Consider the following 18913-nt stretch of genomic DNA (forward strand, 5'->3'; position numbering starts at 1 on the left):
AAAACAAAAGTAATGTGGTTTGGTAAGAAGAATGCCCATCTTCCCGCAGGTGTCATTACTACCTCTGAGGGTTGACAGCTTGAGGCAGTCACCTCATACAAGTACTTGGGAGTATGGCTAGACAGTGCACTGTCCTCCTCTCAGCACATATCAAAGCTGCAGGCTAAAGTTAAATCTAGACTTGGTTTCCTCTATCCTAATTGCTCCTCTTTCACCCCAGCTGCCAAGCTAACCCTGATTCAGATGACCATCCTACCCATGCTAGATTATGGAGACATAATTTATAGATTGGCAGGTAAGGGTGCTCTCGAGCGGCTAGATGTTCTTTACCATTCCGCCATCAGATTTGCCACCAATGCTCCTTATAGGACACATCACTGCACTCTATACTCCTCTGTAAACTGGTCATCTCTGTTTACCCGTCGCAAGACCCACTGGTTGATGCTTATTTATAAAACCCTCTTAGGCCTCACTTCCCCCTATCTGAGATATCTACTGCAGCCCTCATCCTCCACTTACAACACCTGTTCTACCAGTCACATTTTGTTAAAGGTCCCCAAAGCACACACATCCATGGGTCGCTCCTCTTTTCAGTTCGCTGCAGCTAGCGACTGAAACGAACTGCAACAAACCCTCAAACTGGACAGTTTTATCTCAATCTCTTCATTCAAAGACTCAATCATGGACACTCTTACTGATACTGGTGGCTGCTTTGTGTGCTATATTGTTGTCTCTACCTTCTTGCCCTTTGTGCTGTTGTGTGTGCCCAATAATGTTTGTACCATGTTTTGTGCTGCTACCATGTTGTGTTGCTACCATGTTGTTGTTATGTTGTGTTGTTACCATGTTGTGTTGTCATGTGTTGATGCCTTGCTATGTTGTTGTCTTTACGTCTCTCTTTATGTAGTGTAGTGTTGTCTCTCTTGTTGTGACGTGTGTTTGTCCTATATTTATATTTATATTGTATTTATTTATTTTAATCCCAGTCCCCCGTCTCCGCAGGAGGCCTTTTGCCTTTTGGTTGGCCGTCATTGTAAATAAGAATTTGTTCTTAACTGACTTGCCTAGTTAAATAAAGGTTAAATAAAAAATAAAAATAAAAATTGCAGCTAAAGGTGGTACATCCAGTTATTGAGTGTAAGAGGGCAATTACTTTTCCACATTGGGGAATTAGGAGTTGCATAACTTTGTTATTTAAATAAATAAAGTAAGTATCAATTTTGCTAGCTAGGTTTCTCCAGACGCCGGATATTTGGTGACCTTGTGTTTCATGTGTTTGACTGTACCCAGGAGGGGCACACTTAATGACCATCTCATTTGCACGGGCTCCTCTTCTAATGATCTGTTAAAGTCCACTTAAAGAGTAATCATGGTGCCAATCCCGTTGGGCTTGTCAGGATACACTGGGGGAAAGTGATGGGAAGACCATGAAACCGTTACCAGCGCACAGATGGTAGTCAATGAAGGTGCGGTGGGGACTTTAACTTAGCTGTTCGAATGTCGTAGCCCTTTACACTTGTACGGGTTGAAAATGGCAGATTTGGACACTGATAAGCCCCTAAATTGGAACAGCAGTGGCTGCACAGTAACATACTATACATGACGTCAGAGCTCAGGGTCTCCGCTTCACAGCTCTATATGGGTATTGACAGACAGCCTTCCTGAACTTGATCACTGCGGTTGACAAGAATTTCCCCCCCATCCTTCCCACGAATTGTCTGAGTGAGGGAAATGTTGTACATTTAAGAGTACTCAATCCATTTTGAAAGATGAGATGTTGAGGATTACAGTAAATACAGCCATGATGTCATACAAGCAAGCCAAACACCCGTTAGTCCAAATGTGCACTTCACATTTCCATGTCATAAAATTCATGTAATATACAGTGTCAACGTTTATGATCACTATGTTTGATGTACCGGTACAAAATTACATGGCGTCATACCCTGGGTTGTCCTGAACAGAATGAGCCTGTGTTTGTTGTATTGTGAATACAAATGTGTGTACCGCGCATTTGAAGGCAACTCATGAATCCATTCTATACGCATCAACATTATGATCTGCTTCTCTGCATTGCCTTTTGAAAGCCAAACACTGTAAGATTGTATTTCATATTTTAGCTGGTCATGTTGGCAGTAGAACAACATTTCAAACGATGCCCACCTGACCCAGATTGCGATTTTTTTAATGGACCATTTTTACAACAACAAATAAAGATACAAGTGCTCTTGCTCTAGTTCCTCAACGGCAGAGCTTGGAGAGCTAAAATAAAAACACCTTTAGCCATAAAGGTGCATTGAAATTACTGAGGAACTTAGGAACTGTGCACACTTTGGAGAGGTGTGTAGCCACTTGGAGACACCAGTTAGACCTCTCACTCAAACCCATGTTTTTTTGCCTTTATGTTGGACCTACCCCAAACTTTCCAAGAATATTCTTATCATGTTAATGAATGTATCCAGAGTAGTTTCAGCTATAATTATCAACAAATGCGGCTAAAAGAACAGTAAATGTAAAACTCACTTCAAATCAACAGTGTAATGTTGTGTCAGGTGAACTCTTGACCCCAGCTTTAGTCTAATCATTTTCCCATGATCTCCAAACTGTTCCCTTTTAATTGCTACCATTGTTATGCATAGCATATGCTTTCCATGTTTCTTCTGTAAAAAAAACCATCTCAGTTTATCTATATCCATATAGGCCAATTCCCACAAGCGTAAAGGGTTAAAGTAACGCAACGGGAATTGATGTGTGTGTGTGTGTGTGTGTGTGTGTGTGTGTGTGTGTGTGTGTGTGTGTGTGTGTGTGTGTGTGTGTGTGTGTAAGATATATCCACTCGTAGTTTATGTTTTATAGTTGCCGTATAAGAAGGGTCAGCGCCCATATATTATGCTATTTTCATAATTAAATATATTGATTATAAATATTGAGGGTAATTAAATGTTTTAAGATGTTGGGTGTAGTTCCAATTGTACTCAGGGCTGTGAACAACACCTCCGTCCATGTTGGAAATGTTCTCATGAATTAATGAATGAATAAATTCATCTTTCGGCATGTTTATTTTAATACTCATTCATAAAGAATTAAGCACGGAGCTGACACTGTTTCAGGCTCAACTCAGCTTTCCTTTTATCAAGTGCTGTGTGTTTCAATCCGCAATATCTATTTATCTCAAGTCCTCAATGTCCTGAATGCACTTGGCAGAAAGTGCAAAAACAATCTGCCAAGAGTTTGCCTCGAAAACATCAAAACATCGCAAGCTAGTGCGTCAGCGTCGATTGGGGTGTAGCGACTCGCCTTAAACTTTTCAGATTGCTTTTCATCACCTGGCATGGACAGAACTGTACTGATTTCAATCAGATACAGAGACAACATGGCTAAGAGAGAGTAAATCAAAAAGTGTTGTGTCACCACTAAACAGCATCGTGTTGTTGGAAGACATAAGGCTGCCAGTTTGTATTGTGGACTGTAGCTAGTGATGCTAAGGGAATTCACCAGGGTCTTTCGCCTGTTCTGTTCTCCCTCAGGGGCGCTGATGAAAATATTTTGTTCCTCCATGGCCTGCTCACCTTCTCCTACTCTGCTAGTGTTTGTTGTAAGAGCACCAGCGTCTAGTTGGGCTTTGATCTAGTGCTGCAGAGGAACCCGCTAACACGCTACCTCATCTAATCCTTGGGATTTTAAAGGCTACTGCCGGTGTCTTGTGACGTTCCTGTTCTCAGAATGATTCTCTTCCTACTCAACTCACTAGCCCCATCACCTCTTATTGAGGATTGGACACATTCGCGCACGCACACGGACACACACATACGCACACACATGCACACGCACAAACTCAGCACACACATACCACCTCCTCTCTCCTGTCTTCCACAGTAGAGTAGTCTGTCTCTGACTAAACTGTCTGAAGCCTGGGCACCTTTCCTCCTCCAACTCTTCTCTCCTTTTCCACCTCCTCCCCTTCATAGCTGTCCCTGGGCTCAGCGAGGTGACAGGCGGTGTCACTGTTATAGACTGTAATGCTGGCACTGACACCTGAGGGTGAATGGGCTGATATCTCTATTAACCTTCTGGTGACGTCCTCCCCACCGCTCGGGAGCCACCAGACTGAACTTAGGGACATCAAAGTATGAGTTGTTTTTCACCCAAGCACATTTCCACGGGCTCGTTCCAGGCTGTACACACATGCCCACGTATGTATGAATATGCGCTAAACTACTAAAGGGACACATGCACACATTAATACACACACACACCATACACACGCCACATACAGTGGGGAGAACAAGTATTTGATACACTGCCGATTTTGCAGATTTTCCTACTTACAAAGCATGTAGAGGTCTGTAATTTTTATCATAGGTACACTTCAACTGTGAGAGACGGAATCTAAAACAAAAATCCAGAAAATCACATTGTATGATTTTTAAGTAATACACACTGAATGAATTACGTGGGTTGTGTACATGTTAGGAATCTTAATCATCTGGATTAATGAACTTAATATAACGAAACTTCAAGTAATTCAATGAAATTGGGGCTAAACGTATTAGATTAGCATGTGCCCTTTTCCCTGACATTGATTAAATATTCCGTTCATTCACATATCTCCTCCATATCGAGGCAACTAAACATGATTTATGTCGGACATGTCCAAGCCTCTGTCATACACTGTGCATACCTAATACCATTACACCTTTGACCCTCTGACTCCTCCCTCTGCAGGAATTCTCTCTGCTGCGATTGGATGACGTGCCCAGTGAGCGGGTGAACATTCTGGGCTTTTCCGTCTTCAACCGAACACACCCCTTCTTCCAGGATTTCCTCCTCAGCCTCAACCGTTCCTGGCAGGAAAACTGTGACCACGCCCCCTTCGCCGGCACACCGGTGAGACCAGGGTTCAGGTTTATGTAGGACAGAGAGGATTGCGCAGCAGCTAGACAGTCATATCTGAGCTCCATAATATATTTACATCTGAAGGTTCTGTAATGTTGCAGGTAGAAATGTAACAAATAGACCTGATGATTCCCAATCCTACTCTAGCATGTACCATTGGAAATTCAGCTCTGTTAGTTACAGTTCTATCTGCAGCCAAAAAGAGTGTTCAGATATATGCAGAAAATATGTTATTCTCTAGCACAGTGTTTCTTAATCCTGTTTCTGGGAACACTTTATTTGCTATATTATCTACCTGCAACCTTCTGAAAGGTTCATCCTTCTGAATGCACTCCAGCTCTTTTCCCATATTATGAGGTATCCCCACACGGGTGTGACTGGGAGATTCGGCTTCATTACAAGCTTTTAGATCTTTGAGAATGTTAAGGCTTGAAGTCTTTCTATGCCTTTAATACAGTTCTCTGTGTAGTCGTTAATTAGTCATTCTTAAAGATCTAATTAGTTAATTGCCACATGCTTATTAAATGAATACGTGACTGGTAGTGTAGTACATAACATTAACATAACATTCTTCCATGCTGCATTTGACAAATGTGAACCCAATTCACCACACTTCTGTAAACGGGAAGTTTTCTGACATCAGAGAGCGACTCATTAATTGGGTTTATTGAATTTTTGTTTCTTAATTAAGCCCTCAAGAAAGATTTTGAAAAATCAATGGCTGCAGTTTTTTTGGAAACCAGCTGTTTTTCTCCAGTTGTTTTTCCCCTCTCATAATTAGGAGTTATCTTTAATTAATCACAGGATATTTTGTCGTAGAGCAGTGGAGGGATAACAGCTCGGAGCCCCTAATAAAAGTAGCGAGAGCGAGCTACACCTTTTCTCCCTGCTATTCATTTGCAGTGTTCCAGTGCTCTTTCATATCAGGTTCCACTTTTAAAAGACCCCTCTCTCTCAGCTGTACAGTGTCATGGGAATGAGGGAGGTGGTGGGATGAAAGAGAGTGAGGTGGGGAATAATGGAGGGGGGGTTACAGTGACTTGCAACCAAAGTGTTTCAGATATTTTCAAACCTAAACCATTTGTTTTGGAGATCCAGCTACAGCAAATGCCTCAATGCATGCCAATCGATGGCGTACGATGGGGATTAATTTTGGTATTAGACTACTTTTGAGGGATGAAAACACCTGACCCACTTTGATTTTAAAGTAACATCTCCCTTTAAGGTCACGTGGTGCACAATCGTGACTTATGACCAGGAAGCTGCTGCCATTGACTTTCCGTCCTGGAATCCAAATGGCCCTGAACCACTGTACACACTCGCTCTAACTACTGTTTTCCAAGCTGTTGTTTATACTTTGTTGCCTGTAGCGCAGTCCAATTCAACATTGGCCTGTGCAAAGAGGAGATATATCATGGAAATGATGATGGTTATGGGTCTTATATGGTGCTCATTGTTTACTATGCATCACAATCATCTATATGTTCCCATATCAATATGCACAACAGATCAGGGCCAGGGCTTATTGGTTTATTATACAGACATATAATGGTGAAATACTCCCTCTCCCCCTCATATAATCTATGCCATCATGCATTTTAATTGTTTTTACATACACGGATGGGGCCTGTATGAAAACAGTCTACAGGACAAATCCCCCTTCCTGCACTTCCGCCTCCACTCCGGCGGATGTGTGGTAATTGGAACAGCCAGGGCTTGCCAGCTCCAGTAGGGGTGAAAGTGGTGCAGCTCCCCCCCCCCCCCCCTCTGTCAGCACATCAGAGGATCCTAACGATCTAATGGAATATCTGACTGCTGCATGGATGGCATTTTGGGGATCGCTTGTTTTAACCCATCACTGACCGACCAGAGTGGACCCAAGGCATCAGGGAGAATGGAAGATCGGTGGGTGTTTACCACAGAATAGCCCCCTTTTCTTCCTTCCCTCCCTTCTCCTTTCTTTCTTTCTTTCTTTTACTTCTTCTTTCCCTATCACCACCCCACCCCCCCCACCCCCCACCCCTCTCAGCTATCGTCGGCGCTGCTGTTTGACGCAGTGCATGCGGTGGTGGCGGCGGTCCAAGAGCTCAACCGTAGCCAGAACGTGGGCGCCACGCAGCTCTCTTGCAAGTCCTCCAAGATCTGGGAGCATGGGACCAGCCTCATGAACTACCTGAGGATGGTAAGGGCGCCCCACTCTGGATAGGAGGGGAATGGCATTCTGTTGTTGGTCATGTTTAAGATTAAGATAAGATTCATCTTTGCGGAGCTAAATTAGACTGCAGTGTGCACTGTGATATACAGTATGCTCCCAAGTGTGTTAGTTAACATTATACTAAAAGCCATTAGGTGTGTATATATTTTTGCAGTGGATATTCAGCCAGCAGATCCCTATCCCCCAAACCTAACCTTACTGTTTGATCTACCAGCTGAATATATTTACATTTATGAATTTATATGTATATAGAAATTTTCTAGCTCTTTTCTTACCACTGTGTATGCAGTCAGTCATATTGTCACATTAACTTGGGTCACTGCTAGCCTGGTCCCAGATCTGTGTGTGTTGTCATTGATACGCCTAAGACCATAGGAGTTAGTAAGACAGTACAAACAGCTCTGGGATCAGGCTAGGTCACTGCCCCTATTTCTTCATCAGTAGCCTACAGCAGGGAGAAGGGGGGCAGGGAAGGAGTTAGAGACTGGTTGACTGGCTGTCACACTGTAATGCTCATAGTCCCTCATTAAGAATAAATGGCCTGTGAGTGAGCCATCAAGACACTAGAGTGTGACATGTATTGAATTTCAGACTGTTTTTTTCTTCTTTAGTAAAAGCAAATCAGAAAATGATTCATCTGTTGCCATTTAGATGTTTTACCACCATCACTTTGTCATCACACAATCATTCAGTTTGAGACTCCCTCGTATCGATCATACTGCTGGTTTCTCAGTATCAGATGATGGGGTGGCTTAGGGTTTTGTCGCAGCATAATTGTCAGCCCGCTTCCCTTCTGGATAATTGAATCAATAAGGAACTAAAGCCCGACCGAACCCAGACATGCATGTGAAGCTACTGACATACCTGGGTTCAAACAGTATTTATTTTCTTTCAAATACTTGGGAGCATCGAATTGAGCCTTGCCTGCAGTGCCGGATCGGCAGGGTTTGCAGTCGTCCCTTTTGGAACCACTCCATTGGCTCTGTCGCTCAAGGCAAAGCTCAATCCAGCGCTGCTGAAGGATTTGAAAGCAAAACTAACACTATTTGAACCCAGATTACTGACACCAAAAACAACAGTCGCAGACCAAGTGAAACACCTTAATAACATGGGAGCTTTTCTCTCTTGTTCTCACTCTCTCTGGGATAGGTAGAATTGGAAGGACTAACGGGCCACATTGAATTCAACAGCAAAGGTCAGCGGTCCAACTATGCCCTGCGGATCATGCAGAACAGTAGAGACGGCCTAAGGCAGGTAAAGTAACTCTCCCGTTCATACAGTGTTACAGTACCATTATTTGCCCGGTCGCAGGTCTATTCTTTTTACCACTACCCCAGAACTGCTGTGTGAAGCACTCCCTTACATCCTGTAATAGAGCTCTACGGTGCAGCAGGGAGCCATGATAATGTATTCAATTGATGTTTGGTCGTAGAAATATCCCCTTGACCCGCATGGTTTTAAGTGCTGAGGTGTCCAAAACCTCTCCATGTGCACTATTAAATATTTAGAATGCCATTTGGACTGGCGCAGGAGGCATGGCTGAATTTGAAGGAAAGGCAAAGAAAGGAAGGGTTTTAATCTTGTTTTTTTTTCGATAACTGTTTTTGGTGTCGTTTACTGAGTATCTTACTCTGAATCAGTATAGCGTTTTCAACAGTGGTGCTGTGTTTGGAAGAGTTACTCAGGAAAATGTGTTATTATAATGCCTTCTGGGACTTCACCTCAATTCACAAACCTGCATCAATTAATTTCACAGTAGGACATGTTGGTTTCATGTTGAGAGTTACATTGCTTAGTTCCAGTGTACATTTGGCTAGCCATCTGTATAGACTGATTCTGGTCTGGTACTGTGCACGATCAAAGTCAAACATCTTTTGGCCTTGCCACGTCACCTGAATCTGGAAGTCTCATAATCATTCCAGTGCTCTTGCAATGGATATCGCCTACTAAACATGCTGCACTGTAGCTAAAGGAAAAATCCATCCAAAACCACTAATTCCTTTAAGTTATAGTGTTATTTATCACTAATATGTTAGATCAATATTTTTTTATTTTATTAATGTTGCATTTTGCCAATATAATAAGGTTGGGAGCTACATGGAAAATTGTTGTTGAAATCTGTTGCAGCTCAAGACTTCAAAATCCACGATGCAATGCTGTCTCCACGGGCTAGCTAGCTAGCTAGGTAGCAAATGTAGCTACACACAATAATACCAAAGACAATATCAGCATGTAAAATAGCTAGTTAGCTGTAAAATCACCTAAACAAACTGCACTATCAATTTAGTAGTCTGCAATCTCACTATGCTGTATCTGCAGATGAATGTGCCTCACAGAGTGGAGTCTGACATTCGCAACAGCAGATATACTTTTGAGGAGATTACAAAAGTTGTCCATGCTACGTTAGTGTGGTGCATTCTGGGCGATTCTGGGACAAGGAGCACTCTCCTTCAAGGAGTGAATGGGAGTCTATTGGGCGGTAGCTCAAGAACCCAACATTAGCATGAATTTCATCAACAAGAAGTACAACATTACAAACTTTTTCCGAGACTGAGATAATTAACTTGCTCACTGTAATATCGTACAGCATTGGAAGGGTGACAGTACGTCCTTTCGAGGACAATAGGCACGTTTCTCGACATATACACTGACTTGTGAAGGGATTGCATGACGATTAGCTTAGCGACTGCGTGACGCAGCATGACAACATGAATGCAATTGGTCGACAGTCTGACTGGTGGGGCGTTATACTTTCCTTCATTCATTGGATTCCTATCTCCTTTCTATAATACCTCTGGCAACGACATCATGCAATGCACCCTGGACTAAAGTAGGCAGGCAAATAGGAAAAATGTGCTAGACCCTACATTAAATTACACATTTCTCGAGGTAGGAATATGATCAATGGCTCATTCAAGAGAAGACATGCTCTCGAGTTATGACATCAACCAGTATTGAAATCTGATAAATGTATGATAGACGTTTTCGCGTTTTCTAAAAGTTGTATTCCTATTAACTTCCAGTGTAATGAGAGCGAATTTATCACAGTGCTTCATCATACCAGCCAGATTTCTGCCTGCTTGAATGCCAATAACTCCGATACACATGAAAACATGAAATGTCCCAGGGAATCGATAGAAAATCACTCTAGAGATGCACGAAAAACAATGTACCATTCAAAATGGGTGAACCTTTCCTTTAATGCTGAGGTTTCGTCTTCTTTTGGCCCCAGATTCTGTTGGCTGCACATGAAGAGTGCTTTTATCCCTGAGACGGCTCTCTTTGAGATAAACGCTGGCGTTGATATTGTATCTTTGTTTTCTGTGTGTTGTCCGGCCTTGCGGCGGAGGGAGAAGTGGCAGAGACACAGCTCTCATATAGCAGGTAGTACTTTAGTCTCTACAAGTTTGCAGCATGTCCCAGAGCACCTGTCCTTATATGAACTCTCCCCCCACTCCCCGTAGCACCCCCCCTCCTCCTCCCTCCCACAACTCCAGCATTATCAATTCTCCATTGACTGCACCTATGGCACCTTACTCCACATAAATGAATAAAGCGTTAGTGCAAGCCTGATCGCAGATCTGTTTGTGTGGTGTAGCCAACTCCTAAGGTTGATGTTATGCCAATTGCAAATGGCTATAAGTTATGCAATAGGAGTTTGCTATACAGCATAAACAGATCTGGGGACCAGGCTATACTGTAGCAGCACCACCTCTCTCCCCTTATTCCTGTCTATTCACCACTGACTCTGGCACCTAAGGCACTTTACTCCACAGAATGTCCTAAAGCACTACTCACCCTCCTACTCCCACTTTCTTTGCATCAAACGTAACGGTGTGGGTTACTGGTTGTCTCAGGAGTCGAGATGGTGGACTACCCTGAATGTTAGACACAAATACTAGATATACTGTAGCTGACAGGGTGTAGGCTTTATTGAATGTTGACTTAAACTTCTATCTTGCTGTGTCTCTTCAAGGTCACGTCTCTCGATATATCTTAGGTATTCGATTTGATGTCTCCACTTGAAGCTTCTCCATACAGTAATAGTTATACCCAGAACATGTGTACTTTGAAAATCCCCATCACCTGCCACTCAGAAAGGTTCATGACGTTCAGAAATGCATGACTATATACTGTTGATGTCGGAATACACCTTAGCCAAATACATTTAAACTCAGTTTTTCACAATCCCTGACATTTAATCCGAGCAAAAATTCCCTGTTTTAGGTCAGTTAGGATCACCACTTTATTTTAAGAATGTGAAATGTCAGAATAATAGTAGAAAGAGATTTATTTATTTCAGCTTTTATTTATTTCATCACATTCCCAGTAGGTCAGAAGTTTACATACACTCAATTAGTATTTGGTAGCATTGCCTTTACATTGTTTAACTTGGGTCAAACATTTCAGGTAGCCTTCCACAAGCTTCCCACAATAAGTTGGGTGAATTTTGACCCACTCCTCCTGACAGAGCTGGTGTAACTGAGTCAGGTTTGTCGGCCTCCTTGCTCGCACACAATTTTTCAGTTCTGCCCACAAATGTTCTATACGATTGAGGTCAAGGCTTTGTGATGGCCACTCCAATACCTTGATTTTGTTGTCCTTAAGACATTTTGCCACAACTTTTGAGTTATGCTTGAGGTCATTGACCATTTGGAAGACCCATTTGCGACCGAGCTTTAACTACCTGACTGATGTCTTGAGATGTTGCTTCAATATATCCATATAATTTTCCTTCCTCATGATGCCATCTATTTTGTGAAGTGCACCAGTCCCTCCTGCAGCAAAGCACCCCCACAACATAATGCTGCCACCCCTGTGCTTCACGGTTGGGATGGTGTTCTTCGGCTTGCAAGCCTCCCCTTTTTACTTTTGACTGTTAAGTATATTTAAAACCAAATGCTTTTAGACTTTTACTCAAGTACCATTTTTACTGGGTGACTTTGACTTTTAATGGAGTCATTTTCTATTAAGCTATCTTTACATTTTTGACAATTGGGTAATTTTTCCACCACTGACCAGAACGAAGGGGCTTTTGCCGAACCATGAAAAACAGTCCCACATCATTATCCCTCCTCCACCAAACTTGACAGTTGGTACTACTATTCTCCTGGCATCCACCAGACCCAGATTCGTCCATCAATGGTGAAGCGTGATTCATCACTCTAGTGAACGAGTTGTCACTACTCCAGATTCCAATGACGGTGATCTTTACACCACTCCAGCCAACACTTGGCATTGTGCACGGTGATCTTAGGCTTGTGTGCAGCTGCTCGGCCATGGAAACCCATTTCATGAAGCTCCCGACGAACAGTTGCCTCGGGGCTGAGCCGTTGTTGCTCCGTGATGTTTCCAATTCACAATAAAAGCATTTACAGTTAACCAGAGCAGCTCTAGCAGGGTAGAAATTTTACGAACTGACTTGTTGGAAAGGTGGCATCCTATGACAGTGCAATGTTGAAATTCACTTAGATCTTCAGTACGGGTCATTCCACTGCCAATGTTTGTCTATGGAGATTTGAATGGCTGTGTGCTCCATTTTATACACCTGTCAGCAACGGGTGTGGCTGAAGTAGCCGAATCCACATACTTTTGGCCATGTAGCGTATAATGTATAATCGTTCCACGCCAGTAATGGTCATTGGATGAGACAAAGCGTTAATGCTGGTTAGAGAGATGGGGAGGGGGGTTGTTTGTTTAGTTCTACAACACCTCCCACATGCTGCTGTGATGGGTCTGTTTCAGCCTGGCACCAGTCAGAGGTGTGAATGCCTTGGCAGGGACTGGGAAGGTGATGCCAGAGCTAGCTGGCTGCCTGGCCCACACACATATGCACGCGCATGCACACACACACACATTGCACACACACACATCCCATGCTCACATTTGTGAGCGTACAAACACATACACTCCTTGTTACTATTTTTCTATTTATTCCTTGTGTTATATATTTTTTTACTATTTCTCTTTTTATTCTCTCTGCATTGTTGGGAAGGCCCCGTAAGTAAGCATTTCACTGTTAGTCTACACCTGTTGTTTACGAAGCATGTGACATATAACATTTGATTTGATTTGATGTAGGCACATTGCACATACACACACACACACACACACACACATGCACATTACACATTACTTGCACGCATGCACACACACACACACACACACTCACTCACACACACACACACACACACACACACACACACACACACACACACACACACACACACACACACACACACACACACACACACACACACACACACAAACACACACACACACACACACACATGCAGCTCTTTACTCACATATTGTTTCCACATCATACATTGACACACATGCTGCAGACCGTTTGGTTATGGAAACATACAGTAGCCCCACCCACGCTGTCTATCCAGCCCATGATATGAATGTATAGCTGAGAGAGAATCCTTAAAAACGGAACCTGGTATGAAAGAAGAGCAGGGTGAGAAGGCGTAGTGAACACTTTTTCTCTTTTTCATGCCCTCCCTACCCCTTTTCTATCTCTCTCTCTCTCTCTCTCTCTCTCTCTCTCACTCTCTCTCTCTCTCTCTCTCTCTCTCTATTTCTCTCTTTCTCTGTTTAACTGGCTGGATTCCCCAGACCCCCACAGCTATTGGCATCCATGTTCCATGCAGTCCTGTGGCTGCTGTGATCGTCCCACACGTGTGTGAGCTCGGAGGCTCGGGGGACAACGTGAGAGGCACGGCTCGGAGGCTCGGGGGACAACGTGAGAGGCACGGCTCCAGAGCCCCTTCACTCACCAAAGTGAATTTCTCTGGCAGGCATTTCACATATCTGAACTGTGCACTTCTCGGAAAAACACATGAGTTACTGCTCTGTCAGAACCTGTTTATCATGGGGAGCTATCGCGGCTTGACAGGCAACTTCAGTTTAGATGTAATTTGCCAAGTTAGAGACATTACGGCTGATGAAGAGTGATAGCGATGGTAGTTTTTGAGGAAGGCCCTTGCTAAGACGTAGAATTTCAAAGGAATTTTGTGAAATATTGTCTTACGGTTGATTCGTCCGTGAAGATGACGTCAATGAATGTCTCGCCAGCTTCGATCCACGCCTGGGCCTGCAGCACACAAAGTTCTTTGTTTGTCAGATGAATCACTGGGTCGAAACTACAGAACAGTACAAAACAAAGGAACACACATGGTTAATATTCTGTAAAAAATAAATATATATATATATATATATATATATACACAAGTAATAGCTGGCCTACTAAAATATTAGCGTAAAGTCCACTCCAGTTTCTTCAACTGTCTTCTGACTGTGATTATAGCGATGTTGATGTCGTGCCGTGATGTCAGCAGATTCCTGATGGCCTTTGCCGATCGCTCATCATCATCCATCAGTGAGTCCATGGCTTGAACAGTCTCGTAGGAAATGGAGTACAATGTAAACATGTGCAGCAGACAGTAAAGACCAGCAGTAGGCACAATATGATGGAGTCACAATCCATGCCAGGCACACCTGCGAGCTCTGGAACTCCACTTTCGACAGGCAGAGGCGACAATCGTGGCGGGTTCGTCAGGTCATCGATTCACCCTGGCATTCCCATTCCTCTTCTGACACCAGAAATGGATGAACTGCTCACCAAGCACAGCGAGGGCCATCCAGACCGTTATGCTGTTCTGCTATTCCAAGGATGTGTAACCCGAAGAGAACTACCTTGAGTGGACATAGAATACCAACTGGGATGGATCCCGAGGCTAATTTGGCCTCGGGATCTTTTGAGTGTTCATCATGAATACTGTGTCTCATATGTTCCTGTCCATGAGTTATGCAACCCAAAAAAGCATGAAAGACAGTTAATGAGTACTTGAGGTCACCAAGTCTGGACATGGCCTGCCCTCCCTTATCTTGGAATTAGGCCTACAGTACACGTAGGCTGCAGTAAACGTCTCATTGTCCTGTTGGTTTTTGTCACACTGCACAGTAGCCTAATAAACATACGCATTTTGAAACTTTCATTTAAAAAGAATCAAATTCAATAATATATTTCTACCACTGTAGATGCTGTGTTTTTATTTTTAGATTACAGTTCTCGGTTTATGTTAGTGATGGACCTTGGTCACAGTTCACGCATTGCTGAGCAGAAACCCTCATAATAGCAGAAACCCATTGATGAGCAGAAACTTTCATAATAGCTAATTGGTGATCAAAACTACTTTGTATCTGGCCATCCAGATATAATGGCAAATGCAACAATCCCAACAAATATGTCAATTTATTATAATCCACCCTACCAAAATCCCCCAATTTCTGCCTCTGAATTCTAGATGTAAATACATTTGACCGTCATGCTTATTGATCTATAGAATACTTTGCATAATTTAGTGGAATTAAATTGGCCTGTGTGTCTCTTTTTATTTCACAACTGGTAATTGAAGCGCGCCTCCCATTCACTATTCAAGTGCAGGCGACAGGCTACCAGCGCGTCACACACCACTTTACAATGTGAGCTGGAGGCATTTTGAAACAGGTTTTTAAAACACTTATTTTTCACAAGTGTGGCAGGTTGTGAACTCAACAAACAATGTTTCCACTCCGAGAATGAGAATGGTAAATGACTGTAATTAATACATTTATTCAATACATTGGAATACAAAAGAAGCCATCCAACCATGATGAGCTTTTAGCAGGACAATAGACTCTTGCCAAGTTGATTTCTATTTGTCGGGGCTTGAAATGTATTAATGGATGTTTAACGGGTGTTTCCCTACTGATGATAACGACACGAAGAAGGAGATCAAGAGGCAGGGTAGGAGGAGCAAGCTCTGTGTGCTTATTGCAAAATGTGTGATCTTTTTTTCTGACCATTTCAAACAGTGTAACCAACAAATACAATAATAATTTAAAAAAAAAAAGTTCTGTTAGAACAGAAAAGGTTTTAATGTCTGTAGTACAGACAAGATTAGAAACAGTTTAAATAATTCCTGAATTGAATTGTTTTAGTCGACACGTTGTGGTTCATTTATTATTTCATTATTCAAGGTTCCCTTTGTTATTTTGTTTTATAACTAAATGCAAGACTGTATTTAAAGACATGAAGGACTTGTATGCTGTGTGATGACGTGCTGAAATGAATGAATAATTGATTGATATTTATTGAAGTAGGCTTTTAGGCCAATAAGTAAGTGTCACCAGCAATGTTACGGGGCCTTCCCAATGTTATTGTGGGTGTAGCAAAATGCCTGTGTTTCTAGCTTCAACAGTGCATTAATATCTAACAAGTAATATCTAACAATTTCACAACAATACACACAATGATATCTTCACTATTATTCCACAAGGTACAAGATAGTAAAACTAAAGAAAAACCCTGGAATGAGTACATGTGTCCAAACTTTTGACTGGTTCTGTACACACTCACAACGAAATCCATTAATATTAATAAGCATGATACTAAGACAATCTATTACCAAAGAACAGAATAACATGTGTTCAGATGTGTTTGTCTGTGCTATAGTAGCTGAGGCTATGGTTGCTTCATGCCAACGAAATAAACAAAAACGTGTTATGCTCTTTCAGATAGGGCATAGCAATCAATATGTCTGGCCAATGCGTGCTTCATGAAGACGCCCTCAAAGATGCCCTCTGGTTGTTTCAACGAGCGTTAACGGCGTTAACGGCAACGACGGCTGATAGTAAAATACTATGATGTCATACGCTGTGACGTGCTGTACCATACGGAGCACAATGCAAGCTGTGCTGCAGTATGACACGACTGTTAAATGAGGATCCACTGTAGTTTGTCTTGCTTTACTATGACAGAGGATATCTGGCTTGAGATATCGTTCATAGTTTGGCGCGTGTAAAGGTGCGTATAAGAATAATGTCCATTCCTAATAGGTTTTTGTTTCACAGAATATTACGATGATGCGCTGTCGGTCAAATAGAATCTTTGCATTCTTCAGGAAACAAAATAAAATGATGAACTCTGCATGGTTTATACACAGTTGGCTGTCCTTCCCTTTGCCCAGTCACAGACAGTGATGCCAGTGATCAATCATCATCTCAGTTTCTAGCATGGCGCCCCTAGTCCCTACTGTACCTACTCTGCCAACCCACTGCTGGCACCTGCACCCCACCCCATCACACATACACACACACACATACAGTTGGAATGGTTAATATTTTGGGGGGAATTAGCTATAATCCTGGGCACCCATTGTTTGATACATTTATGAGTGTGTGTGTGTGTGTGTGTGTGTGTGTGTGTGTGTGTGTGTGTGTGTGTGTGTGTGTGTGTGTGTGTGTGTGTGTGTGTGTGTGTGTGTGTGTGTGTGTGTGTGTGTGTGTGTGTGTGTGTTTAATGAGCTGTACAGTATAAAGAAGATTTAGCTCTGTGGAGCCCTACACAGGTCTTCAGTAGTATTACGCTGTAAATACAGTTTTTCCAGATTTATATAAGTGGGCAATACAATTCAACCTGCTCTGTTAATGCAGACATAACTCAGCCAACCTTTCCTCTGAGTTCAGAGGGAGAGAGCGAGGATTTTTCTAAATCAGCCCTGCTTTCTAACAAATTACAACGTCATGTGGTTTGGGAGGTAGAAATACGAGAACAATAACATCACTTTTATGGGGTGCCTTGTTCGGCTGGCGGTTAGGTGCCTTTTGAGTGATCTCTTTGACAATGTTCCACAGCTGAGTCCTGGGTGTGTGTGTGTTTGTGTGCCTACACGTGCGTGCATTTACCTGCGTGTGGACCAATGCAAGTGCCCTTCAGACGATGTGAGTGAGCGACAGGCCTTGCTTGTTACATTTACATTTACATTTAAGTCATTTAGCAGACGCTCTTATCCAGAGCGACTTACAAATTGGTGAATTCACCTTCTGACATCCAGTGGAACAGCCACTTTACAATAGTGCATCTAAGTCATTAAGGGGGGGTGAGAAGGATTACTTATCCTATCCTAGGTATTCCTTGAAGAGGTGGGGTTTCAGGTGTCTCCGGAAGGTGGTGATTGACTCCGCTGTCCTGGCGTCGTGAGGGAGTTTGTTCCACCATTGGGGGGCCAGAGCAGCGAACAGTTTTGACTGGGCTGAGCGGGAACTGTACTTCCTCAATGGTAGGGAGGCGAGCAGGCCAGAGGAGGATGAACGCAGTGCCCTTGCTTGGGTGTAGGGCCTGATCAGAGCCTGGAGGTACTGCGGTGCCGTTCCCCTCACAGCTCCGTAGGCAAGCACCATGGTCTTGTAGCGGATGCGAGCTTCAACTGGAAGCCAGTGGAGAGAGCGGAGGAGCGGGGTGACGTGAGAGAACTTGGGAAGGTTGAACACCAGACGGGCTGCGGCGTTCTGGATGAGTTGTAGGGGTTTAATGGCACAGGCAGGGAGCCCAGCCAACAGCGAGTTGCAGTAATCCAGACGGGAGATGACAAGTGCCTGGATTAGGACCTGCGCCGCTTCCTGGGTGAGGCAGGGTCGTACTCTGCGGATGTTGTAGAGCATGAACCTACAGGAACGGGCCACCGCCATGATGTTGGTTGAGAACGACAGGGTGTTGTCCAGGATCACGCCAAGGTTCTTAGCGCTCTGGGAGGAGGACACAATGGAGTTGTCAACCGTGATGGCGAGATCATGGAACGGGCAGTCCTTCCCCGGGAGGAAGAGCAGCTCCGTCTTGCCGAGGTTCAGCTTGAGGTGGTGATCCGTCATCCACACTGATATGTCTGCCAGACATGCAGAGATGCGATTCGCCACCTGGTCATCAGAAGGGGAAAGGAGAAGATTAATTGTGTGTCGTCTGCATAGCAATGA

The 18913-nt window shown here is 43.3% G+C and overlaps 1 protein-coding gene across 1 annotated transcript in view; it reads left to right on the forward strand.

The window, feature by feature from the left end:
• LOC135552534 (glutamate receptor ionotropic, kainate 4-like) overlaps positions 1–18913 on the forward strand; it is a 221640-nt gene that overhangs the window by 153483 nt on the left and 49244 nt on the right. Inside the window, exons 7-9 of the mRNA XM_064984212.1 lie at positions 4726–4887; positions 6926–7078; positions 8261–8365. Coding sequence (XP_064840284.1) covers positions 4726–4887; positions 6926–7078; positions 8261–8365 — 420 coding nt within the window. The remainder of the gene's footprint in view (positions 1–4725; positions 4888–6925; positions 7079–8260; positions 8366–18913) is intronic.

Source organism: Oncorhynchus masou, chromosome 13 (genome assembly GCF_036934945.1).
Source record: "Oncorhynchus masou masou isolate Uvic2021 chromosome 13, UVic_Omas_1.1, whole genome shotgun sequence".
NCBI lineage: Eukaryota > Metazoa > Chordata > Actinopteri > Salmoniformes > Salmonidae > Oncorhynchus > Oncorhynchus masou.